General features: G+C 45.4%; 1 protein-coding gene across 2 annotated transcripts; it reads left to right on the plus strand.

The window, feature by feature from the left end:
- Nucleotides 1–4973: 4973 nt before the first annotated feature.
- On the plus strand, nt 4974–24552 carry PRKAR1A (protein kinase cAMP-dependent type I regulatory subunit alpha). Of its 2 annotated transcripts, none has more exons than XM_042915056.1 (11): nt 4974–5086; nt 8830–9009; nt 14207–14377; nt 15172–15263; nt 15465–15526; nt 19593–19639; nt 20299–20457; nt 21508–21568; nt 22692–22813; nt 23781–23862; nt 24187–24552. In XM_042915056.1, exons 2-11 carry the CDS (start codon nt 8836–8838, stop codon nt 24357–24359), a joined length of 1143 nt encoding a protein of 380 aa, XP_042770990.1. In that variant the 5' UTR covers nt 4974–5086; nt 8830–8835; the 3' UTR covers nt 24360–24552. The 2 variants fall into 2 exon arrangements, with proteins under 2 accessions (XP_042770990.1, XP_042770989.1); XM_042915055.1 differs by lacking the exon at nt 4974–5086 and adding an exon at nt 5362–5496.
- Nucleotides 24553–25582: the final 1030 nt, after the last annotated feature.

The following is a 25582-nucleotide window of genomic DNA, read 5'->3' on the forward strand; positions in this document are numbered from 1 at the left end:
ACAAGATTTGTTGACTTTGTTAGTTGGACAGAGTCAAAGAAGTTTCCTGATTTTTCTTAACACAGTCAAAAGGTCTTTGTGGGTGACAGGCCTACTGCAGTATTGTTTTTGTTTTTAAGTTTCTTTATTTATTTTGAGAGAGAAAGTGAGAGAGAGGCAGAGAAAGAGGGAGAGAGAGAATCCCAAGCAGGGGCTGCACTGTCCGCACAGAGGCCATAGTGGGCTCGATCTCTTGAGCCATGAGATCATGACCTGAGCCGAAACCAGGAATTGGACGTTCAACTGACTGAGCCATGAAGTGCCCCATCACTGCTATTTTTAAAAATTTTTTTTTTTAATGTTTATTTTTGAGAGAGACAGAGACAGAATGCAAGTGGGTTAGGGGCAGAGAGAGGGAGACACAGAATCTGAGCAGGCTGCAGGCTCTGAGCTGTCAGCACAGAGCCCGATGCGGGGCTCGAACTCACGAGCTGTGAGATCATGACCTGAGCCGAAGTCGGGCGCTCAACCGACTGAGCCACCCAGGCGCCCCATCACTGCTATTTTTTTAAAGCCTCATGTCCATGACCTATTGATATAAAGTTAGCATTAGTTAAAAAAAAAAAAATAGCATAGGCATAGGAGATCGATGTCCAGAGGAGGAATATTTAGAAAAGATTCATACAGGTATCTGCTCTTGATTTGATTCATGCTTATGATGATTAATTTTGCATGTTAACTTGGTTAGTCCCCAGTACCCAGCTTTTGGTCACATGCAAGTCTGGATTCTGTGGAGGAGGTCATTTTTAGATGTGATTAACCTTTAAATCAGCAGGCTTTGAGGAAATCAGATTACCTTCTATAATACCTTCAGTTGAAGGCATTACATGAAAAGATTGAGGTCCCTGAGGAAGGAGTTCAGCCTCCAGGCTGCCTTCCCGCTCAAGGCTGAAACATCAACCTTTCCCTGGGTTTCTATCCTGCTGGCATACCCTGGACACATTGGATTTGCCAGTCCCCCACAATTACCTGTGCCAAATCCTTAACATCAATCTCTCTCTATACCTGAGACAATTCTCCATCTCTCCTGTCGAACGTTGTGGGTTGAAATATACTCTTTTGGATGAAGACATGTTTTTGATGAAGAAGTTTTCACTTGGAAAGCTCTTGAGGATTAGACCCAGGATTTCTGGTTTTGTGGTTACTATTTTCAATTAACGCTCAAGATAAACACCCCTTCTCGGTTTAGATAAGCATTTGCTGGTGAGAAAAGTAGGAAGGGTGTTAGCATTTGAATGCTTGGTGGATCTGGGTTATGTTTGAAATCACAACCTGGGGTTCCACAGGAAGCATAAATACTCAGCACTCTTGTGCCCTACAAATGGGTGGTGATAGTCTGGAAAGTTCTTGGAAATCTGGACTATGTTGGATCCATCCTTAGCCAAGGGAAACTGAATGGGGACACACACCCCCTTACGCTTATGTAAGCATAAGAAACAGGAAGAAATGGGCCACCAAAACATTTCTTCCTTTCATGTATGGGCTCTCTTTGTCCTACTTCTGCTTAGTAAATGCACTACTGTTATTTTTTTTTTTTTATGTTTTATTTATTTTTGAGAGAGAGAGAGAGACAGAGTGTGAGCAGTGGGGAGGGGCAGAGAGAGAGGGAGACACAGAATCTAAAGCAGGCCCCAGGCTCCGAGCTGCCAGCACAGAGCCCAACCTGGGGCTCAGACTCACAAACCGTGAGATCATGACCTGAGCCAAAGTCAGACGCTTAACCAACTGAGCCACCCAGGCGCCCCTGCCCACTGTTATTTATTTTGCTTTTAAGTCATTTGCTATCATTTCAGAAACACTGTAATAGCAATTAAGGGATTTTTTTTTTAAGAGAAAAATTCTAGGTGCCTGGGTGGCTCAGTTGGTTGAGCATCTAATTCTTGATGGCAGTTCGGGTCATGACCCCAGGGTTGTGGGATTGAGCCCTGCATCGGGCTCTGCATTGAGTGTGGAGCCTGCTTAAGATTCTCTTCCTCTGCCCCTCTTCCCTCATGTGTGCTCTCTCTCTGTCTCTCTCTGTCTCTCACTAAAATAAAAAAACAAAGGGGCACCTGGGTTGCTCAGTCGGTGGAGCATCCAACTTCGGCTCAGGTCATGATCTCACGGTTCGTGAGTTCGAGCCCCGCGTCGGGCTCTGTGCTGACGGCTCGGAGCCTGGAGCCTGCTTTGGATTCTGTGTCTCCCTCTCTCTCTGTTCCTCCCCTGCTCGCACAATGTCTCTCTCTCTCTCTCAAAAATAAAGAAAGATGAAGAAAAATTAAAAACAAAAATAAAAATAAAAAAAGGGAAAAATTCACCTATACCTTCACTGCCCTAGAAACTGATTTTGAGTTTTTCAGGGACACGGGCCAAAGGCAAGGCTGGCAGACCTTGGAATCAAGGGCAGAAGGCCTCTGGAGAAGGGACAGCCACACAGAAACTACAGCGGAACAAGTGTCACTTCCGAAATGCAATTTACAAGTTGTTACTCTCACAGCGGCGCGGAGGCACTGAAAGAGCATTTGCACCATTTGGAACCCGCGGATGCTGTTTGGTTTTTCAGAACAGCTGTCTCAGTGACCTCTCCCCGGGCTCAACTCTCCACTGGCCGCTTCCCTTTTTGTCTTTTAAAGCCCCAGCATATGAGGATTTGGCAGCTAGAACAAAGTTGAGCACCACTGACACAGGAAATGGTCCACGGCTGGACTGGCGCCTGAATGTAGCTGAATGGGGACACACACACCCGGCCCTGAGCAGAGAAGCTGTTGTCACTCAAAGCGCTGAGCTCCATGGCACTGGCTTGCTCGGCTCCCTGTTCTAAGTGTCTTGACTGTGTTAGGAAGGTAACAGTAATGGTGGGACACAGTACAACTCAGTCTTTTTTTCAGTTTAAAAAAAAAATGTTTATTTTTGAGAGAGAGACAGAGTATGAGCGGTGCGGGGTGGGGGGGGCAAAGAGAGAGGGAGACACAGAATCCGAAGCAGGCTCCAGACTCTGAGCTGTCAGCACAGAGCCCGATGCGGGGCTCGAACCCACCGAATGTGAGATCGTGACCGGAGCCAAAGTCGGACATCCAACCCACTGAGCCACCCAGGTGCCCCTATAACCCAGTCTTAACCTTGTAGTTTGGGTGGCTCTTCAGGAAGAGGAAGAGGTAGGAAGTCAACTGGCACTTAACTCACTGTATCCCACGCTGTGCTGGGCACTTTGTATATATTCTGCAAAGGGAGTGAGTGGTTTACGATCGCTGCCTGGGTGTGGGCCACACTAGCTGTGTGGTCTTGGGCACATCACTGGACGCTTTGCCTCATTTTCCTTTGGTAACACTGGCAACCAGACCTACACCACTGGGTTACTATGAGGGTTAAGTTAATTATTGTGCGTGAAGCTCTTCGTGCCAGGAACATGTGTGCCATTATTAGCTTTATTAGTTCATTTTAACACAGCCCTGCTTATCCTTTTATGATCTAGGAAACCGAGGCTCATGGAGATTAAGTCAATTACCGGAGATGGCAGAGCCTGAAACCAAACTCAGATTTATCTGACTGCCGTGTTTTCTTCTCATAACATGACTGGGCCTGCTTGATGCTATCGAATTCCCTCTTCTGCTTGCCAGCTTCGGGTTCAGTGTATTAGCCCTTCTTTGTACCGACAGGGGTGAAATCCTATACGACTCAAGCTCTGTCTTTAATCCCCCATTTCACCCATCCCTGGCGGTCAACAAGCCAGGGAGTGGGCGGGAGGAGAAACTTTCCTTCTATTTTTCCCTCCTGTGGGCCTAATCTGCCCTTCTGATGGTGCCTGTGCTGCCTCTGGTTTTCCAAAAGCAAAAGTAACCGTAACTAAATAACAGAAATATCCTGACGAGCAGGACCCTTATCATAACCTGGCCGATTTAGGGGAGCAGATGGCCTCCCGGGGCAGTGCTGTCCAACAGAAATGTAATGTAAGCCGTATATGTCAGGAAAATTTTCCTAATAGCTACGTTTCACAAGTAAAAAGACAAAGATGAACTTAATTGTAATAATATTTAACCTGAGGTCTCCAAAATATTACCCATGTCCACCTGGAATCAATATAAAAATTCTTAGTGAGATATTTCTATTTTCTTTGTGTTAAATCCACCTATGCGTTTGGCACCCACAGCCCTAGGGCTATATATACCGTGTGATTACAACACGTATCAGACCCAAGGATACGTGTCCTCCAAAGGCCTTCTTTATTCATGTAGCGACTTTAGATGTCTAAAACTGTCTCCCGCTCCCCCTTTCTTCCTTCTACCGACAGACGCTCTGATGGGGAAAAAAAAAATGGCCGAAGCAGTAAAGGAGCCGCCTTGTCTCCCCCTCGAATCCGAATCATCCTTGATGGGTGGTTTTGCAGGCAGTTGAGATTTCTCTTGTGGTCACAGAGGGTTTGCGCCTGTCTGCACCCTTTGTAACTTCTCCCCATGCCGGGTCAGGCGTCATGATGGAGGGGAGGGGGGGTGTGCGTTTCAGGGTCTAGATGCACCCTGACAAGTCCTTTTCAGTGTCTCGGGCCCACAGACCGGCTTGGCCTCCACTGACGACAGCACCCCCGGAGGGGAGAGCGGCCCGATCAGCCAAGCGGACGCTCGGCAGGGCTCGGATTTCCTGGACCGGATGGCGGGCCCGTGCCCGGAGGCCCGCGCGGTGCAGGCCAGGCACAGGATGCGCGGCCGGGCGTGCTCATCCTGGGCATCCGCCGCTGCCGCGGATCCGCCGCGGCCGCCGCCTCCTCCGGGGCCTGGAAACGGCAGGAATCTCCCCACCCCGGCCCCGCGTCCTCCCCCAGCAAGGGGCTGCGGGGCGGAGTCGCCCACCTGTCATCCGAGACGCCCCACGTGGGTCCGCCCGGGTTGGGGGTGGGGGCTGGAGGGAGGGAGAAAAGGCAGAGGCGGCGAGGGAGGCGGGAGTGAGAGTGGGGCGGAGTGACGAGTGGAGGCGAGGGGCCGAGCAGAGAGGGGAGCTCCCCCGAGCCGCGCCGTCGACGAGCGGAGAGCAGAAGGAAGAATAAAGGGGACCTGTGGTATCCAGACAGGAACAGGTAAGGGGGGCAGGTGAACGGAAGGAGGGGAGCGTCGGGCTGGAGAGAGTGGGGAAAGGATAAGAGGCGGGTGGGAGGAAAGGGCTGCGAGTGGGGGACGAGGTTAGATTAGAAAGGAGAGCGGAAGAACGATTCTAGGGCGTGGAGGGGCCAGGGTCCTTCTAAGAGGGGCTAAAGACGAACCCGGGCCGCAGCGCCTTTAAGGTTGCCAAGGCGACGGCTCTGGCCAGAGCGAGGCGCATTGACGTCAGCAGTCGGGCGCTGATTGGTTGCAGCCGGGTCGTTTCCGGTGGAGCCGCCGCGGAGCCGCTACCGCAGAGTAGAGCGGGGCTGGGAGGGAAGCGCCCGGACAGCTCAGCCAGCCGCAGCCTCGCACCCGCTGTCCCGCGTCCGCCGCCGCCCGTCCCCAGGTGAGTGGGGTCGGCCAGGGGGCCCCGACGCGCCGAGCTTCGCGGCCCCGCCGCCCGTTTGGGGGCGCTGGACCGATCCAAGATGGCGTCACGGGGAGCGACCTGCAGGGGGATGGCCGCACCCCCTGCCCCTCCCCGGCCCCAGCGGGCGCCTCCCCGTAGGCCTCACGCCCCGGGCCGCGCCCCCGGCCCCGAGTCTGCGGCTCCGAGGCCCCCGGGTCGCCGGGACTGCTCCGGTGCGGGGCTCACCGGCCGCCCCGCCCGCGCGCGTTCCCCGCGCTCGGCGGCGCTGGGGCCCCCGGCCCTCCGCGGCCATCGCGCCCCTGCCGCCTCCGCACCCGCGCGCCGCGGCCTCCTCGCTCGCCCTCCCCCATTTCCTGAAGGACATCAGTTCGATTTTACTGGAATCCGCCATCGTTCCCCCTAGCATTGCTGGCTGATCTTGAGACTCGGCCGTTCTCGTTTTTCTTTCTAGGGCCTCCTTGTCCTCCTCTCCAGCGGTGGCTTTCTTTCCCCGGGAAAGCCTTCCGGGTGCTCCCCTCCTCCCCCCTGCTCCGTGATTTTAGCTTGGCTCCTGAATTTCATTTTGTCCCCTTTCACCTCCCCTTTTCTGATCTTCGTCCCCGTCCTTCCTCCGTCTTTTCGCCACCGTCGTGGCCTTCCGACTAGAGTAGGATGAAGGAAGGATAGGCCTCCCTTCTTCATTCTGTGGCCATGATTGTGGCATGAGTGAAGTGAAGGGCACTCTCCTGTCCTTCCTCTCGAAAATAAGTACATGGTCCCTATTAACCCCTGCAGCGCAGTGCAGGTGTAATGCCAAACAGCTACTTTGAGAGATTGTCAAGCGACTGGCCTTTCTAGCAGAGGAAAGAAAGAACACTTTCTCAAGATGACCCAAAGGAAGTGTTTCTGGCTGGTCTGAGGGTCTGCGGTCTGAATCAGCAAGTTTCCCAAAAGTGTGTTAAATATGCCCTCTCATGTAATCCTTTTGAAACTGAATTTTATCACAATTGAATTGACAAAAGAAAACTGAGTTTTCTTATGAGCAGGTACAATGCAGTGAAAGTTAAAAAGGAGTTAAATAATTTTGCGGGGGGAGGGGAGAAGCTAAATTGTTGGGCTCTTAGTTTTAAGAAGGAATACAGAGTATATCCGATTAAAAATACTAAGACAGTCAAGTTTGGATTAAGGGGTTCACATGGTGACCGCATTAATCTTGGGGCATTTTTGTTAATTTGCTCCCTCAGGAAGACCAGCCAGTGTGTTCTTTTTAAGACTTTGTTTCAAACAAAAGGTCAGTTTCACTTGTTAGACCCAGTTCTCTCATTTCTACCAGCCAGAGTCGTGATCTTTGAATGATTTCTCTGATCAGTTGAATACATGGATTGATATTCCTGAAACATGTCGGAATATTTTGGAGCATAAAAGATCTGATTTATCATTGTTCTTGGTGGCCTTTGGCATTATTTGAAATGTAGAAAATTCACTGAAGTGGATTATCAGTTCTTATGACGGTCTGACCTGGAAAAGTGGCTGGTATAAATCCAAAATTAAAGAACCTTTTTTTTTTTTTTATTGTGTATTTCTGAAGTAGCGTGGTTCTTTTTCTGTGGCTTTTAATTTATGTGCTTGTCAGGGAGCTACAGACTTTCTCATGGTCTGTTAACTAGTCTGCTTGTGGGGTGCCTGGGTGGCTCAGTCGGTTGAGCGGTTGAGAGTCCGACTTCGGCTCAGGTCAGGATCTCACAGTCTGGGTTCGAGCCCCGCATCGGGCTCTGTGTTGACAGCTCAGAGCCTGGAGCCTGCTTTGGATTCTGTGTCTCCCTCTCTCTCTGCCCCTCCCCTGCTCATGCTCTGTCTCTCTCTGTCTCTCAAAAATGAATAAAGGTTAAAAAAAAATTAGTCTGCTTGTTATTGACCTTTATTTGTCAAAACAAAATGAATAACAGTGTAGCACTTTGGCTCTTAATCTGGGGTTTCTTTTTTTCTTTTAAATTTAGAGTTTCCTCTCTGGTTTCGTGTGCATTATATTTGGAAAAGACTGATGTGTATTGAATTCATCTGGGAGGGGGAGAGGACCTCAATTTTATTTTCTAATCTTAATGGCTTAATAATTAGGAGTTGGAAGGAAAATAACTTATGACTGTGTTGTTAAATTGGTAAGCTTTAAATTCCGGGGTAAAGTTAGCTGCTGTTATATTTCTACTTACTTTACTTTACATCCAGGTAGTTTGAATCCTCTAAAATTCATTAAATGCAGTTTATCTATTGATATCTTCATGTACACTTTTTAAAATGTTTTTATTTATTTTTGAGACAGAGACAGAGCATGAGCAGGGGAGGGGCAGAGAGAGAGGGAGACACAGAATCTGAAGCAGGCTCCAGGCTCTGAGCCGTCAGCACAGAGCCCGACGCCGGGCTCGAACTCACGCACCGTGAGATCATGACCTGAGCTGAAGTCGGACGCTCAACCAACTGAGCCACCCAGACGCCCCTTTCATGTACATTTAAAATTTAACCTGTTTTAGCATTTTTCTGCCCAGTCAAAGAAAATGTTTTGACATTTACCTGCCCAAATCTTATATGATTTATTTGGGAAGGTTCTTTGGTTTGTTTTTGCTTTTGTTTTTTTCTGTTAAGGCTATTTTCTTTTACCAGTGTGTTTGTTATCACTTAGGGCCGGGATTTTATAAAAGAATCTGGAATAAAAGGTTGCTTTTAAAATTCGTCTGGAAATCATTTTGTGTTTTTAGAAATTTTGATTATGCTAGTGGTTGGCTAATCCGATCCTTTGCTCCAGGGGTTTGTTGAGCGACATTAGGACACTCGCCCAGGATGGGAGTCAGGTACAGGGAATGTCGGAAGTTCTTCATTGTGCTTCCTTGCTTTCACTTAGAGCGGACTTGTGTGCACTTGTAATTCTCTGTCCTGTTTGCCATTTACACACTTTCCCACATCATCGTGATTTCTTTGCAGGGGGAGAACTGAATGAAATTCCCTTAGGGTCCTGACTCCTCAGTGGCCCTCCTCCGCGGGGGATAGTGGCTGGTCCTTCCTCCCAGGAGCGCGGGTTCTTGCCTCTTGCTGTTGCTGCCTGCAGAACCCAGATCCCGCGCCAGGAACTAAATGAAACACTTCTTTGGAAGAATGCTATTTATTTCTTTACATATTTTCTTCGCGAACCCCCACCTCCCTGTTTAAAAAAAGAAAATCTCCGGAAAAAAAAAGCCCTTGTGATTCAGTTGCCTGATGAATTTCAGTCAAAGGCCAGATCGGCATGTGCTCTTTAGCAATCGTTTGCCCAAGCCTGTGTGTGTGTGTTTTCGCCCGCAGACAGCCATGGCCTCCGGCAGCACCGCCAGTGATGAGGAGCGCAGCCTCCGCGAGTGCGAGCTCTACGTCCAGAAGCACAACATCCAGGCGCTGCTCAAGGATTCCATCGTGCAGTTGTGCACTGCCCGGCCCGAGCGACCCATGGCATTCCTCAGAGAATACTTCGAGAGGCTGGAGAAGGTAAAAATACACGCGGGAGACCCGACGAGCCCGGCGACTGTTACACGTAACGCCGTCGAACGTGCCCAATTTGTACCACTTGGAAGAAAAGGAATTTGGACCAAACAAGAAATCCAAACTAGAGTTTCACAAAAAGAAGTGCAGTTAAGGCATTTCTAGTAATTTTTAACTTTGTGATCGGTAGAATGCCTCAAAACAAACCTGCATGGCGAGTTTAGCTGGGTAACGGAGGGCTTCTGAACAGTAGTCCCTTGTAACCGTTTTAATTGACCCATAAACCTGATTAAAATAACTAGATACGGTTGATGAGAGGTAGCGGTTGTAGGGCACGAGAAGTTCTACAGTGCTTGAAAGCAGCTAATGCTTCCGTTTCCTTCCACAAAACGAGTGAGCTTCGTAGGCCTTGTTTCACCTTTTAAAACTAATGTAATGAAGCATTTGAGTCTAGCTTCTGACAAAGCGGGGGATCTGAAGCAGAGGCGTCCGTTTCACTGTGGACTGTATCTCAGATGAGTCGGACTGTAGAGCAGAGACGCGAAGGGTGACGTGACCGGTGTCGGAATTTTCCTTTACTTACGGTTTTGGTCAGGACTTGTTTCCTCTTGAAAAAGAGCAATTCAGTTTTTATTGTTTATCGTTCGTCCTCATTGCGTGTGTCACTGTGACCTAAGGATATGCTAAGTGCTTTTCTAAGCCGAATGGTAATCAAGGACAGTGCTTCAGTTCACTTCCCTCAAGAAATGATGAATGAGAAAGTCTGGAACGTTAAATGCTTTCCGTAGTTTGATTTGTTTCTGTAAATTGAGATAAGTTTACAGGGTTTTTTATACATACTGGAGCTTTGATGTGGTTTGAAATGATTATGAACCACTTGGGAGGCATTTCTTAGGTATGTGGTGATTAATTATATAATTGTATAATAGAAATATTTGTAATATATCCCATTTGTTTGGAAAATCTTTCAAGTGGCGTACCATATTAGTGAAGAATCTGTGTATACTAAGATTTTAAAAGTGTTTGGGTAGCTCGGTGATCAGACATTTTCTACTACTGTTTTGTTGAAAAGGTGTTTGTTAAAACTGGTGTTTAGTACCATGATTAAGAGAATTAACAACAAAAGAACAATTAACCGGTTCCCAGGAATGTGGCCTCGCTGTTTTAGAATTGTATTAGAAAGTCTCGTTTGCTCCGTTGTAAGCAATTTCCAAATCGTTTGTGAAATACTGTAGAGCCAGGCTGCCGTGGGCGTTCCCTGTTTTGAAATAAAGTGCGTTCCTGGAGATCTGGTTCTGAAATGGGTCACTGTAAGGTGATCCCTCTTCGCCTCAGACATCAATAGAAACCATCAGATGAGGGAATGAAGTGGGTGGGACATTAAGGGTGTGTCTTTTTATAGGGAACATGGAGCGTGTGGTCACTGCAGCGCCTGGCCTTACCCTCGCGCTGCCGAAGCCTCACCGACAGGGGAGGCGAGAAAGCGTCCTTAACGGAGTGTTTTGCAGATGGGATTTTTAGATTTAATGTGTATTAGCCTCTTTACCTCTTAACAAGAGTCCTGGCTGACACACTCCTTCCTGTAACTCAAGGGTCTTTATTTCACACGCGCACATTCCTTTAGCCAGGGTCCAGTGTAGACATCTGGGCTTTTAAGGAACTAGATTTTCAACTTTTCCACAGGTCGTTGTTCTGTACGTTAGGTGTTGGGTTTAGTATGTCTGGAAATACACAGTCACGTTCTTGTCACCTCCTTTCCTGTGTTAGCCAGGGGTCGTGTTTCTGGAACCTTGAGCTACTCAACGAGAAGTGTGCCCCAGACTCACAATTGGTCCATTGGAAAGCTTCTGCGTTTTCCTTCAGACTGTCATCTGAAATTGAAGTCCGCACTTGTGCATGCATTTATTAGAACCTTGCCTGTCTGATAGGTCAGAGGAATTTTAATTGCCGTGACCACTGAGCGTCTCCTGTGTGCCAGGTTCTGCGTGAAGCACTTTGCACGCATACATACTCCTCATTTCAGATGTGAGAGGTAGGTGACTATCACCATGTTAAGAGGTAGCGGGTAAAACTAAGAAGCGGAGTGACGTGGCTGCGTACACGTGGCGTGGCAGTTAACTTGTACTGGGGCGGCATGCGACCCCCTCCTCCCCCACCCCGATCTCAGTGGCTTACTCCACATAAAGCCCCCGATTGCAGTGGCTGACTACAGAAGACCTTCTTTCACTGTCCTGGGCAGCTCTTCTGGGCTCAGCCCCTCCTGTCTCCCTGGCTCCACAGGTTTCTTGTTCTGGAGCCGAGTGCGAGGAGCAGCCACGGTGTAGAGCGTGCCGTTGCTCAAGGCGAGAACCACCAGAAGCCCAAGCAGGGCAGACCATCGAAGTGGGCGCGGTATGGTGCGTCCACTCACATTCCAAGGCCACACCCCACGTCCATTTGCTTGGAAGTTTGTCTCCCCTGTGGGGAAGAGTGGAACGGCGAGGGGGGAGAGAGAACGAGTAATTGTTGGAAGCCTGTTAAGTAAGCGGCGAGGACACTGAGAACTTAAACTCGAGGACGAATGCCGGCAGCCATGAAGTAGATTAGGAGGGTTTTTTGGTGTGTTTTTTTGGCTCCTTTTGGCTTTTGTTTTAATAAGTGGGAAAACCGAAGAGGGGAGAGGCTGGCGGCAGAATGACGACAGCAAGGAAAAGGATATAAAAATGTATCCTAATATGTACTAGGATTCGATCTCAGTAATGGCTGTGAGTCACCAGGATGAGGTTGTATCTGATTGCTGTTTAAAGAGGATCCATGAAACGATGTTAAAAATCAAAATGCTTTTGGTCCTTAAAAATTATCTTAAAAATTCATTTAGATGTCGTTCCAAAGAGATGCCGTTTGTGTCATTTTTCGTGAAATTTTCGTGAAATGCCAATGACAGATTTTTGGAGGTAGAATTTGTGTTTTAATTTATGGCCTTCAGCTAAATTTGACGAGACACGAGTTTTATAGTTTTTTGTTAGTATGAGGTGGGAAAACTTACTGGTTATTGGAATTACCAGAAGGAAAATGAAGTGGGTTTTCTGAAAAATGTGTTTAAAAAAATTTTTTTTGAAACATTTATTTAGTTTTGAGAGACAGAGAGCACAAGCAGGGGAGGAGCAGGAGAGAGGGAGACACAGAATCCAAAGCAGGCTCCAGGCCCTGGGCTGTCAGCACAGAGCCCTACTCCAGGCTTGAACTCACAGACCGTGAGATCGTGACCTGAGCTGAAGTCAGCTGCTCAACCGACCGACCGCCCAGGCGCCCCTCTAAAAAATGTAGTTTTAAAGAAAATGGTTACATGTTTGCACATGGTTCAAAATTTTGCAAGTGCAAAAGGGTGTGACATAATAAAATATAATGAAATGCATGACATGTTTCCTATATAAATATATAATCTGACATAGTATAGAAGATATTTTATCTGAGTAAAATTGTACATTGTTCTATAATACTATATAAATACGTAGTAAAAAGTCCCATTCCATTGTCGTCTTGAGTGCAGCCAGTTTTCTATAGATAATATATGGGCATTTACCTACAAATTCATATATAAAAAAGCTTCCTGTTTTCCAGCAGGTGCATGGCATTCCATTGTATGGAAAAACTATAATTTATTTAACCATTGAGGACCATTTTGGTTGTTTCCACTGTTAGGCTATTACAAACTATTACAAATGATACAATGAGTTACTTAGTATATATGTTTTATCACATATATGTATATGTTGGAATAAATTCTTAGAAGGAGAATTTCTGGATTAGTTGGTCAAGAAGTAAATGCATTTGTAATTTAGTATAAAGCATAGTAAGATTGTTTTCATTGTATGTTTTTCTTACTGTGTTTTCTTCTAAGTTTGAAAATTAGAAAATCCAGAGAAATGAGAAAAATAAAGCCAAACCTTCTCTCCAGAAAAGAATAAAAATCAGGCATGATTCTCCTAATAGAAATTAACATTGTTAATACCTTGATGGTTATCACCCTAGGCTTTGTTGTGGCATATATAAGCTCTTTTATTTGTAGAAGCAGGGCTAAATACCATGTCAGAGAAAAAGTAGGCATCTCATTAATTTCTTTTATCAAAAATCTTTTTGAAATTATCAGTAAATGCGAATAAGTTCATTTAGAATTTGAAAAATGGTTTAGAAAAATAATGGAGAATGAATGAGTCAAGTGAATGAGAGCAATAGTAGAGAATATGTTCTTGGGGTTTTTTTTTTTTTTCATTTTTATTTTATATCAAGTATAATAACTTTCTTTACTGCACAGTTAAGAGGCATTTCTTTTTAAGGCCCTGGATCTGAAAAGTAAGAATATTAAAGAGTTTATCTCAGTTTTTGTATGAATTGATGTAATGAGATTAAAAACAAGTGAACTTTTGGTTTTAATTTCGGTGTAATGAATAATAAATAATATAATAAAGGTATTAAAGAATATAAATAATAGAGATAATAAAGAATGCTTATAGCTCCTTTGAGAGAAATATTATTAGATCTGATCTTACTTAAATTCTTGGTTACCATCGCATCATTTCATAATTTGTTTATATCTGAGACTCCGGCCAGAATATGAATTCCATAGGCTTAGGACCCTTTCCTGTTGGTTTGGTATTGTCTTTTCCTAGCATCAACTTGACATGGCAGATCCAGAGAATACTTAACTGAATTAAGGAAATAACCCAGTAACCTAGACATTGTTGTATCACTTTGCTGTGCCTGAGTGGTTATTTCTAGGTAACAATTCTTTTGGGGTGTGTGTGTGGTGGGGAATCTTCATGCTATCCGTAGCAGCATACGGAAACCTAATTCCCCAGGATTTTGTTTTGCAGTTTATTGCTGTTGTGTGCATTAGAAGGCATTGTTGTCAATGTATTACCATAACCAGTATCTAATTTTTTATTTGCATGTTATGTGTCCTTGTACTAATGGCTTTCGTTTATTATTAAATATGGTGTCTACTATCATCTGAGGAAACAGTATAGCCCTTTCAGAGTATTTCTTTTCAAACTCGACTCCATTTTTTTTTGCATTTGGAATGGCCTTTCCCCCCTTCACTTTCATATTGGTAATAGAGGAAGAGATTTTCAGTGATTGAGATTGGGTCACACTAGAGAGGATACGAGAAGACCAAATCGACATGCTGAAGGATCTCATTTTATAAACGTGTAATTTTTTTCAGGAGGAGGCCAAACAGATTCAGAATCTGCAGAAGGCGAGCGCCCGTGCGGATTCGAGGGAGGATGAGATCTCTCCTCCCCCACCCAACCCAGTGGTTAAGGGCCGGAGGCGACGAGGTGCCATCAGTGCTGAAGTCTACACGGAGGAAGACGCTGCGTCGTACGTTAGAAAGGTAGTTCTGCTGTCCGCACGATGGGGCACTGTTTCCGGGACCCACGTGGTCGTCCGCTAGCCGCCTGTGGTGATGCCTGCACCATTCTGAATAGTAAAACACAGGATGGGTTGTACTTCGTCCTGTACGGTTCTTGGGTCCCGGGGAACAGATTACTGTACTAAACATGCCATTAGAGGAAATAACTAATAATGATTGTAAAACAGCGAACGGTTGTATTTGGGGGATTTTCTTTTCCGGTTGCTTTGCAGTAGAAGAAGCGGGCAGTGTTTTTTCTCTTGAATCATGGTTTCTTTTTGACATCCCGTAACTCATGTCGTGAACCTTTTATCCTGGAAGCTTCCTTCCTCCTTTTGGCTCTTCCTTGGAGCCAGCCTGCCATTTTGAGTTCTGCTATTGGCCTGAAGGGGGAAGAGAGTTGTCCTGACGAGAGGCCTGTGAAGCTCATAGTACGTGGTCACGGTTTAAAAAATGACTAATTGTCATAAACTGCTTAGTTTTGCCTCAAAATAATGACCTTGCAAGGTGTTATGGTTTGTGACTTCAGTCGTTGACTGGAAACCAAGTAGGAGCCTTCAATATAGGCTTGGTTGTAGGAAAGGGGATTAGTCAGTCAATATTTATTGAGTGCTTTGTAGATCACAGATAGTACAAGCGTGTTGTGTTAAATAGTTAACTCAAAGCAGTCTTGTGTAAATACCATAGCGTATCTTGACGTTTAATTGAAAGGCACGTTCAGACATGATCTGGTTTTGGTTTATGGAATTGTCATTGGATCTTCTGTTCTTTTCCAGGTTATACCAAAAGATTATAAGACAATGGCTGCTTTAGCCAAAGCCATTGAAAAGAATGTGCTCTTTTCACATCTTGATGACAATGAGAGAAGGTAAGTTCGGGTTCTTGGTTATACTGTTTTTTCAGAACACCCGTGGTCCCAAACTAGTCTGCTCACCGCGGCAAGTTTTGATAATCTTTCCCCCGATGACGGTCCAGGCTGAAGATCTGGGAGCTTTAAGTCAAAGGGTGGTGTTTGGAATCCATAGAAGATGCACATGAGATGTGACTTGAGGCCTTATGTGTCTTGCAGCGATATTTTCGATGCCATGTTTCCGGTTTCCTTTATTGCCGGAGAGACCGTGATTCAGCAAGGTAAGGGCTGCCGCTTCCGCGGCCTGCAGTGCTGTGGGCCTGCAGGATTTTGTTAATTGGAGTTCGTTTTCTTCTTTTCGGCCTGCCATTTTCCTTCTGTCCTACTGCGGGATTTTCCGATTTCTTTCTTTCTTTCTTTTTTTTTTTTTTTTTTTGAGTATCGTTGACACACAATGTTATATTGTTTTCAGGTGTACCATTTACTGATTTGACAGGTTTGTACATTAAGCTGTGCTCACCACGGCTGTAGTACCACCGGTCCCTTTATAGGACTATGACGGTGTCACTGACTGAATCCCCTAGGCTGTGCCTTTCTTCTCCGTGACTCACTCATTCTGTGACCGGAAGCCTGTCCCACTTCCCTTTGCCCATTTTGCCCTTCCCCCCTCCCCCTGGCAGCCTTCGGTTTGTTCTCGGTATTTATGGGTCTGATTCTGCTTTCCAGGTGTCTGTTCATTTGTGGGTGTGTGTGCTTTTTCTTTAAGATTCTACTTATGAGTGGAGTCATAGGATATTTGTCTTTCTCAATCTGACTTATTTTACTTAGAATAATGCCCTCTAGGTCCATCCATGTTGTTGCAAATGGCACGGTCTTCTGATTTTTTTTTTTTTTTATGGCTGTGTAATGTTCCATTATTTTCCTTATTCATTTACCTGTGGATGGACATTTAGGGTACTTCTATATCTTGGCTATTGTAAACAGTGCTGCGGTAAACATAGGGCTGCATAGATCTTTTCAAATTCGTGTGTTCATTTTTTTCGGGTAAATACCCAGTAGTGGAATTATTGGATCACTGGTATTTCTGTTTTTCATTTTTTAAAATGGTTTAACGTATTCTGATAGCAGACTTAACGTGGACAGCACAGAAGATCAACAACGTTAAAAACATGTACTTGTGTGTAGGACAACTCAGTTAGAAAAGCATAGTGAATGGATCACATCTACTGTCTGATAAGAATGCTGCAAACACTATTTAGTTGTCATCAATATACTTGTTTTAAGAAAATCCAAAGGTTGGCATTGTCCAGAAAAACGTAACAGGTTTATTTATTATTGTTATATAAAGTTAAACTGCTGAAACGTGTTCACTGAGACATTTTGACTTGCATTAATGCTTTATGTCCCCACATTTATATTAAAAACTCACACACGGGTGCCTGGGTGGCTCAATCAGTTAGGCGTCCGACTTTGGCTCAGGTCATGATCTGGCGGGTCATGAGTTCAAGCCCCGCGTTGGGCTCTGTGCTGACAGCTCGGAGCCTGCAGCCTGCTTTGGATTCTGTGTCTCCCTCTCTCTACCCCTCCCCCACTTGTACTCTCTGTCTCTGTCTCTCTCTCAAAAATAAATACTAAAAATTTTCTGTGCAAAATATTAATATGTTATTATATATTATATATAATTATAATATTAAATAATACTAATAAATACACATTTTAAAAGTTTTGCTGTGCAAAAACTTTTTTTTTTTTTTAAGTAAATTTATTTATTTTGAGAGAGAGAAAAGCCCAAGCAGGGTCTGCGCTAATAGCACAGTGTCAGGACCCTGGGATCGTGACCTGAGCCAAGATCGAGAGAGTCAGATGCCTAACCGATTGAGTCACCCAGGGGCCCCTGCGAAAGCTTTTGATTTTGATGTAGTCCCTTGCCTACGGAAACATCTCTAGAAAAATGTTGCTGTGGCTGACGGGAGAGAAATACTGTTTTCTCTTACAGGATTTTTATGGTTTCAGGTCTCATATTTAGATCCTTAATCCATTTTGAGTTTATTTTTGTGTATTATGTTAGAAAGTGGCCCAGTTTCATTCTTTTGCACGTAGTGTCGTTTCCCCAGCACCATTTGTTGAAGAAATTGTCTTTTCCCCATTGTGTATTCTTGCTTCCTTTGTCGTAGATTAAGTGAGCATATACTTGTGTGTTTATTTCTAGGCTCTGTTCTGTTCCCTTGATCTGTGTGTCTCGTTTTGTGTTAGTACCATACTGTTTTGTTTACTGAACTTTGTAGTATATCTTGAAGTCTGTCTGGTATTGTGATACCTCCAGCTTTGTTTTTCTTAGGATTGCTTTGGTTATTTGGGGTCTTCTGTGCTGCCATACAAATTTTTATTATTTCTTCTAGTTTTGTGAAAAATGCTGTTGATATTTTGATAGGGGTCATACTGAGTCTGTAGATTGCTTTAGGTAATATGGACATTTTAACAACATTAACTCTTTTAGTCCTGTGACCATGGAATAGCTTTCTGTTTGTCTTTGTCATCTTTCATTTCTGTCATTTGTGATTTACGGTTTTTAGAGTACAGATCTTTTACCTCTTTCGTTTATTCCTCGGTAGTTTATTCCTTTTTGGTGCACTTGTAAATGGTGTTACTTTTTAAATTTCTCTTCCTGCTACTTTGTTACTAGTGTATAAAAATGCTGTTGATTTCTGACTATTAATTTTGTATCCTGCCACTTGACTGAATTCATGAATTGCTTCTCGTAGTTTTTGGTTGGAGTCTTTAGGATTTTCTATGTATAGTGTTGTTTGTGTTGTTTGCAGATAGTGACAGTTGAAACTTCTTGCCAATATGGATGCCTCATTTCTTTTTTGCGCTGATTGCCGTGGCTAGGACTTCAGTTCTGTGTTAAATAAAAGTGGTGAGAGTGGACATCCTTGTCTTGTTCCTGAACAGAGAGGGAAAAGCTCTCAGTTTTTCACCTTTGATTCTGATGTTAGCTGTTTGTTTTTTGCATATGGCCTTTTGTTGTGTTGAAGTATGTTCCTTGTAAAGTTAATACCTATTCTCCTCTAACTATTTGAAAAAATAGAGGAGGAAAGGAAGCTTCCAGATACATGCTCCAAGGCCAGCATTACCCTGATGCCAAAACCAGACAGATACCACAGGAAAAGAAAACTATAGGCCAATATCACTGAGAACACAGATGCAAAAATCCTCAACAAAATATTCACATTGAGCAAGACATTGAAAGGATCATTCATCACAGGCAGGCAGGCTTTATTCTGGGGATGCAAGAATGGTTCGATATTTGTAAATCAATCAGTGTCCTACACCACCGCATCAACAAGACAGATGCTAAAAATCACATGATCCGCTCAACTGATCCTTTTTTTTTTTTTTTTAAATTAAAATCCTTTGAACTTTGGAGTGCCTGGGTGGCTCAGTCGGTTAAGTGTCCGACTTCGGCTCAGGTCATGATCTCGCGGTCCGTGAGTTCGAGCCCCGCGTCGGGCTCTGTGCTGACCGCTCAGAGCCTGGAGCCTGTTTCCGATTCTGTGTCTCCCTCTCTCTCTCTGACCCTCCCCCGTTCATGCTCTGTCTCTCTCTGTCTCAAAAATAAATAAACGTTAAAAAAAAAAGTCCTTTGAACTAAAAGGCACACTTTCTCTAAAGGACTACTGTTTTCTCTAGTATCTGATTCAGTTTTGTTTATAGTAACTTTTGGAGGATATTGCATTTTAATTTTGAATGTTGTGTGAGATTTTAGAGCCGTATATATTTCGTATATCCTTTATATTATTAACCACTTACAGAGTAAAATAAAGTAGGAAGCGGCAAAGCAGTTGCATTCTGAATCACATAGCACGTCTGTTTATAAGGTTCTCGGGCTTCTGATTCTTAGCTTTTTTGCCTTGTGTATTAACATGGATCTAACCTTGTGGGTATATCCCCCTCCCCTGTTTTCTTTTATTGACTCTTGATATTTTCGTGGGTCTTCATAATCCTTGAGTTTTCCAGTGTAGTGATAGTCTGATATTTTGTTACTTACTCTGTTTTATTGTCATGATCATGTAGCGGGTACTGTCTTTGTACACATACAGCTTTTGTTTCGTTGTAAGTTATTTTTCAGAGCTGTTCTTTACCATGAGATGACTAAAAAATCGATCAGTTTTATGGCTTTAAAAATATATCATTGGACTTTTCTTCCTGAAAGGTTGTGTTAATTTACAACGCGCTTTCTTTGATGGCACCTCTGTAAAATAAATTTATTTTTACATTAATTTGATAGTTCTGATGTATGTTTCCTCAATTTGCATTATACACCTAACTTTTTGTACTCTGTTTTAGGTGATGAAGGGGATAACTTCTATGTGATTGATCAAGGAGAGATGGATGTAAGATTTAATAATAGAAATATGTTGATAGTCGTAAAGGTGAATGTGTCGATACTGATTACTTGTAAGAGTTTCTGAAGGGCTGTTAAAAGCCTCGTATGTCAAATTCCAGCAACATCTTTTGCCAGGTATTTTAAATGACACAGAGAAACTTTTTAACCTATCGAAAGGCAATTTCGTTCGCTAGACATTCAGTTTAAATCTCTTGCTGGAGTCCCCGGTTAAGGCGCTTGTGCGTACTGTGTGGTAAGGTAGATGTGAGGGAGACTGTCCGTCAGACCTGGGAGTTGGCGCTGAGACCAGGTACAGCTCTCTTGATCCTGTGAACCTTGTTTACAAGGCAAATGGGCATAATAACAGCACTGCTGTCGCAGGATCGTTAGTTCAGTGCCGTCTGCAGGAGGCACGGCACTCTCGAAATGTACACGCGGTTGACGCTTCGCTTACCTCTGCCCTGATCCTCCCCGTGGGGAACGTTCTCATGTCGGGTAATTAAGCCCGTGAATCACAGACACTCGGGTTTGCGCTGCTGTGTGCTACAGACATCATGTATTCCGGTTTAGAAACCAAGTTCAGTATTCTGGCTCCTTGGAAGGTGTTTAATCCCAATGTGTTTGTGTGTGTAGGAAACAACCGGTCCTTTGTCATTTGCCTTTTAGGTCTATGTCAACAACGAATGGGCAACCAGCGTTGGGGAAGGAGGCAGCTTTGGGGAACTCGCTTTGATCTATGGAACGCCTAGAGCCGCCACTGTCAAAGCGAAGACGAATGTGAAACTGTGGGGTATCGACCGGGACAGCTACAGAAGAATCCTCATGGTGAGCCGGCACGGCTCTTGGAGTGCGACGTAGAATTCAGTCTGTGTCACGGGCGTTTGAGTCGTATCGCCAGGTCTTTTAGAACAAATGTCTGGCTGCAAATAACACGGGAGACACATGTGGTGCGTCTGTAGTGGTCAGCCCACGTTTGGGAACGTCCCCATTTGCACGTCAGGTAGCTTGCCAGGTGCTGCTTCTGAGAGCACGAAGTGCCTTACGGCCGTTCGCCAGTAACCCGCTTCCCTAAACGGCAGGGGGGTTGTCGGTAGTGCAGACGTCTCCTCGTAAGACTGGAGGAAGAAACAAAATGATAAAACCATTGGAACGTTCTGCTCATGTAGAACCTTGTGACAGGTTTATAGAGTAGTTTCAGATGTTAAGTGCCAGCTGCTGGCCTTCGTCCTCTTGAATGGTTTCCTTAAATTTGTGCCGTGCCTGTCTGGCTATTTGACAGTCTGCAGTTGGACGTACTTCGAACACTTGCGGTGTTTGGGGGATGTGTGTGTGGAGATAGACGTCTACGCGCCTGTAAGGACGTTCCAGAGGACTGTGCTCCCCCCTCTCCTTCCTCCAGATGCTTGGCGTTTACCAGACCTCACAGATAAGACAGCTTGGTTAAGTCAGGGGCTGGGGGACTGTTTGCGGTAGAAGGTCTGCAAGCGGTAGCCGTTTTCTCTCCTTCGTTCTGTGGAAGACTGGGGTCGTGGGTCGTGGGCAAGAACCCTGGGCTGCAGATACGTTCAGCTCTAGTCACACATGTAACGTGGTAGCTTTCTTGGAGAATTGATGGTGCGTCTGGCCTTTCATTAATTGCTTGTCCTAGGCACCTTCTTTGGCCATATGCCTGGTCTGACTTTTAAGGGCGAGTTACTCAGCTGCTTATTAAGCTGAACCAGCGGCTTTGCCGTCTTCAACACGAAGCATCAAGAAGCATCAGCAAGCTTTGACTTTTTTTCTTTTTTAATGTTTACTTAACATTTAATATTTATTCCGCAGCGTTATGTGATAATTACACATTTTTGAGATCACTTTTTTTTTTTTCATTTATAGGGAAGCACGCTGAGAAAGCGGAAGATGTATGAGGAGTTTCTTAGTAAAGTATCTATTTTAGGTGAGTTTTGGAAGATTGCACGGAGAATTGTTAAATTGAAGTGTTAGTGATACATGCTTATGTCATAAAAACTGCCCTGGTTATCAACTCACTTTTTTCTTTTCTTTTTTTTTTTTTTTTTTTGCTAACAGTAATGACAAACACAAAGTTGAAGTTTGACCAAGTTAGAAGTAATTTTACAGTGTATTTAATCTACTAATCTATGATACACCTCTTTACTAGTGGTGGACGTGGGAAAAACTTCCTGGAATTATGTGCTACTCATTCCTCTGGGAGAGACAGAAAGGCTAAAAGTGTCCTTCTTTGCTGATGGACATTGGCAGTCATTCCCCCTCTGATTTCTGTCTCTGTTGCTCCGTCGGTGAGTTGACTGGTTCAGGAGAGTCGAGCGTTTCCACGAATGCCTTTTCTCTGTAGAAAAATTAGGTGTCATTTTCTGATTTTCTCTGAAGAAGTGCTGGAAGTTTGTTGAAATTGAGTAAAGCAGGTTAACTGGACATAGTTGTATTTTGTTTCACGGCCTCACAGATGTTGTTACAACCTGCTCTGCCGGGGGCGGGGCGGGGGGGGGGTGGTGATTCTTAGGGAATAGTCTTCTGCGTTTTGTTAGAGCGAGTTGACTTCTCCCCCCTCGTTTGTCCTTTGAGTGGGTTACATTTACTTAATGACTTGGGTTTCCGTTTGGCTTTGGGGAACTGTTGTCCGGTTCTCCTCGTGGGTTTCATAAATAAATTCAACTTCGGGTTTAAATAGGTAAGTTATTTCTGTGAACCTCTGGGATAGTACGGATGGTGACACTCTCTATGACTTTTGGGTCTTGATTCGCATGGACGGTGTTCTTCAGGAAGACTTAATGATTACATTTTTTATTCCTTTACCATTGGGTGCAGTTGATAAGTTAACCTGGCCACTGGACCACTGAAGTAAGGATCTAAGAGTTATCTGTAAGTAGGAGGAGGATCTTGGTGAGACTTGAGGTCATTGAAGAGAGGCGCCATGTTGAACCTGCAACACTACTAGAATGTTAAATGGGCATGGCGATGGGACTCATCGTTTTGACAGTTTTGACATTTTTAGCAGTGACAACTAGTGTAGAGAAATTCTTTCGATTCTCGCCTTTCAGAATCTCTGGACAAGTGGGAACGTCTCACAGTTGCTGATGCGTTGGAACCTGTTCAGTTTGAGGATGGGCAGAAGATTGTGGTGCAGGGTGAACCAGGGGACGAGTTCTTCATTATTTTAGAGGTAACGGAGCCTGTGTTTGATATTGGGGGGGAAAAGCAGTACACCATAAGAGAGAAGAGGGGCTCATTCTGATTTCTAGCTTCACTTTTTAGTAATACCTGATAGATTTTATTTAAAAATTATCTTTCACTTAGAAATGGTGTTGTGCCAGGCCACCGTATTTTAAATGAGTTGGAGTCCGTTCTGGAAGGGCTGTTCAGGAAGTAATGGCCAGATTCTGAGCTCCTCGATCTTTTATCACGCAAGCCAAGTGAAACTTAACCCATTTAGCGTAACAAACTATTACGGGTCTGTACTGTCCTTGTTAAAATCGCGTGTCTGGACCATTTGGCAAATAAGGGTTAAAGGCAAGCGTGTAAAGGCTGAAAGCTACTATGTTTTGTATCTTCACAATTCATGGAAATGCATAGCAGATACTCCTGCCCGCCAACCAGAGCCTAAAGAGCAGCTTTTGTAGGAATGTGGCTCAGTAGATGCTAATTGCTAAAAGCCAGGAGTCGAGCGACTGTTTCTTTGGAAGGCCAGTTGGTAAGTGACTGAGGCTTTGTGAGCCGTGGGGTTTCTGTCGCAAAGACTCAGCGCTCGCACTTCGACTCTTAGCGCAAGAGTGCAGCGCAGAAGCGGCCAGAGACGGTGTGTAAATGCGTTGGTGTGTTCCTGTGACGTTTCGTTTATAAAAACAGGCGGCGAGCTCGGGTTGGGCCCCCCCGGCTGCGGTTTGCCAACCCGAGTCTCAGCCCTTTGGCTCCTGGGTGTGAGAAGGGGCTCCGGCAGGGCCGTGGGGCAGAAGGGGACTGGAGCTCACGTCGTGACTCTCTCGAGTCATCTTTTACGCGAACGGGAGGATTTGAAATTGCCGCCGTGTCTTTTTTTTATTTTTCTAGGACAAAGTAGCCCCGCTTGCATCTGCAGAGGGGCACCCTGGATTTGAAAGTATCTGTTTTGCCATTTGGTGGTTTTATTACAGGGCTCAGCTGCTGTGCTACAGCGTCGGTCAGAAAACGAAGAGTTTGTCGAAGTGGGAAGATTGGGGCCTTCTGACTATTTCGGTACGTGGCTGTCCTTCAAGTACGTAGTTCGAGTCCCCTCTCAGGGAGATAACGCGGAGAGGTCTCTCTTCGTTCTGTCTTTCTCCCGAATATTACTTTTTCACTGTAGTCTTTTTGGCTCTCCGAGAGAGGGAGATTGTGACCTTTACCCATCAGTAGTCCGGTCGCCGACGGTCTCCTGTCGGTCGTGTTTAAGTGCGGATGTCGTGGGGCCCGTGCCGGGCTTGAAGAGCGGTAGACGCGGCCTCCTCGTGTCTCGGAAGCGCCCCCGCGGGGGTGCTCCCGGGACGCCCGCCTCCCCTGACCCGTGTCCCCCCTTCGCAGGTGAGATCGCGCTCCTGATGAACCGTCCTCGCGCTGCCACGGTGGTCGCTCGCGGCCCTTTGAAGTGCGTGAAGCTGGACCGACCCAGATTTGAGCGTGTCCTCGGCCCGTGCTCAGATATCCTCAAGCGAAACATCCAGCAGTACAACAGTTTTGTGTCGCTGTCTGTCTGAGACCCGCCTCCCGTGCCTCCCTGTCGTCCTGTCCCCGGTCCGTGCCTCCCTCGCGCAGACGGCTTTCCCCCCTCCTGGCAGCACGGCGGCTTCTCGTCCGTTTGTATTCAAAGTCGCTTCTATCGCACCGTTTTTCATGTGGAGCGTTGACCGGATGCCCCGACGCAGTTAAATAAACAGAGTTCTGTGGAGACTCCGCTGTTACTGCTTTTCTCTCTGTGCAGTGGTAGTTGCTCAGCCCGGGCGGCCGCGTAGGGCAGGGGGGTGACAGCGCGAGGGGCTTCTGTCGCTCAGTGACACAACTTTCCGGTTACCGTAGGCATATTTTAGACTGTACTCATATGTGTTGTACTGCTCTATAGAATTAATGATTTCTCATTAAGTTCTGAGGATTAGGAAAAACAGACCTAGAAAAATCCTAGTATAGTAGAAAGACATCTGCCTGTACTTAAACTAGCTTAAGGGTGGGAAAACGCCCATTTTTGCTAAGGATCGGATGGACGTGATCTGTTGAGTTCTTTCTTTCTTTTTTTTTCTTTTCATCAGAATTTTTGTCAAGCCCCTTCTCCTGGTCTTGTGTCCTATTGTTAGTGTTTCCCAGTTCTGCCATGTGTAGATGTGGCTATCTCTGCCTGCCTTTTGAGTTTGAAACCAGATCTAGGCTGCAAACACTGAGTTACGGATTAACTACGTCTGCCTCAGCTCAAAAATTCTGATTAGACCCGTATTTACCCAGCTAGTGCCAAATGCTGATCACCAGATGCCGAGTCGGGAATAAGGATTTGAGGCCTACGCTCTTGGTCGTTAACTTAGAGCTCTTGGCTAAATGTACACGGTTCAGTTGACTCCGGGATTCCCTCCTGTGTTCATTAAACACCGACTGCAGGAGACTGAGTTTGCTGGGGATAGAACACACGGGACGAATGTCCTAGCAGAAAAATGGAGGTGGTGTTGGTAAAGGGAGAGGTGCCAGGGGCACAGAGTTCAGTGCTGGGGACTCTGTGCCGCTAAATTCCCTGGGGCGGGAGGTTTGGGAAGAGTGTTCTACACGGGCTGGGGGGGCGGTGAGGCGTGTCTCTGTTCTTCCAGGTTGAGAAGTTCTGCTTTTCCATTTAGCATTTCTTTCCCTGGCAAACGTTCTTGATGTTTTACAGCAGACTTGTGTTTCGAGTCTTCACCTTATTTCAGTCTTTTCCAGCCTCAACATCCTTCTCTGTTCCATT

Source organism: Panthera leo, chromosome E1 (genome assembly GCF_018350215.1).
Source record: "Panthera leo isolate Ple1 chromosome E1, P.leo_Ple1_pat1.1, whole genome shotgun sequence".
Taxonomy (NCBI): domain Eukaryota; kingdom Metazoa; phylum Chordata; class Mammalia; order Carnivora; family Felidae; genus Panthera; species Panthera leo.

What these genes read in the sequence shown, in the direction of transcription:
- PRKAR1A (XM_042915056.1), top strand. Translation starts at nt 8,836, where the DNA reads ATGGCCTCCGGCAGCACCGCCAGTGATGAGGAGCGCAGCCTCCGCGAG. An exon ending in CTTGATGACAATGAGAGAAG is followed by an intron (nt 15,264 to 15,464) that starts GTAAGTTCGGGT and finishes TGTGTCTTGCAG; the next exon opens with CGATATTTTCGATGCCATGT. An exon ending in AGAGACCGTGATTCAGCAAG is followed by an intron (nt 15,527 to 19,592) that starts GTAAGGGCTGCC and finishes ACTCTGTTTTAG; the next exon opens with GTGATGAAGGGGATAACTTC.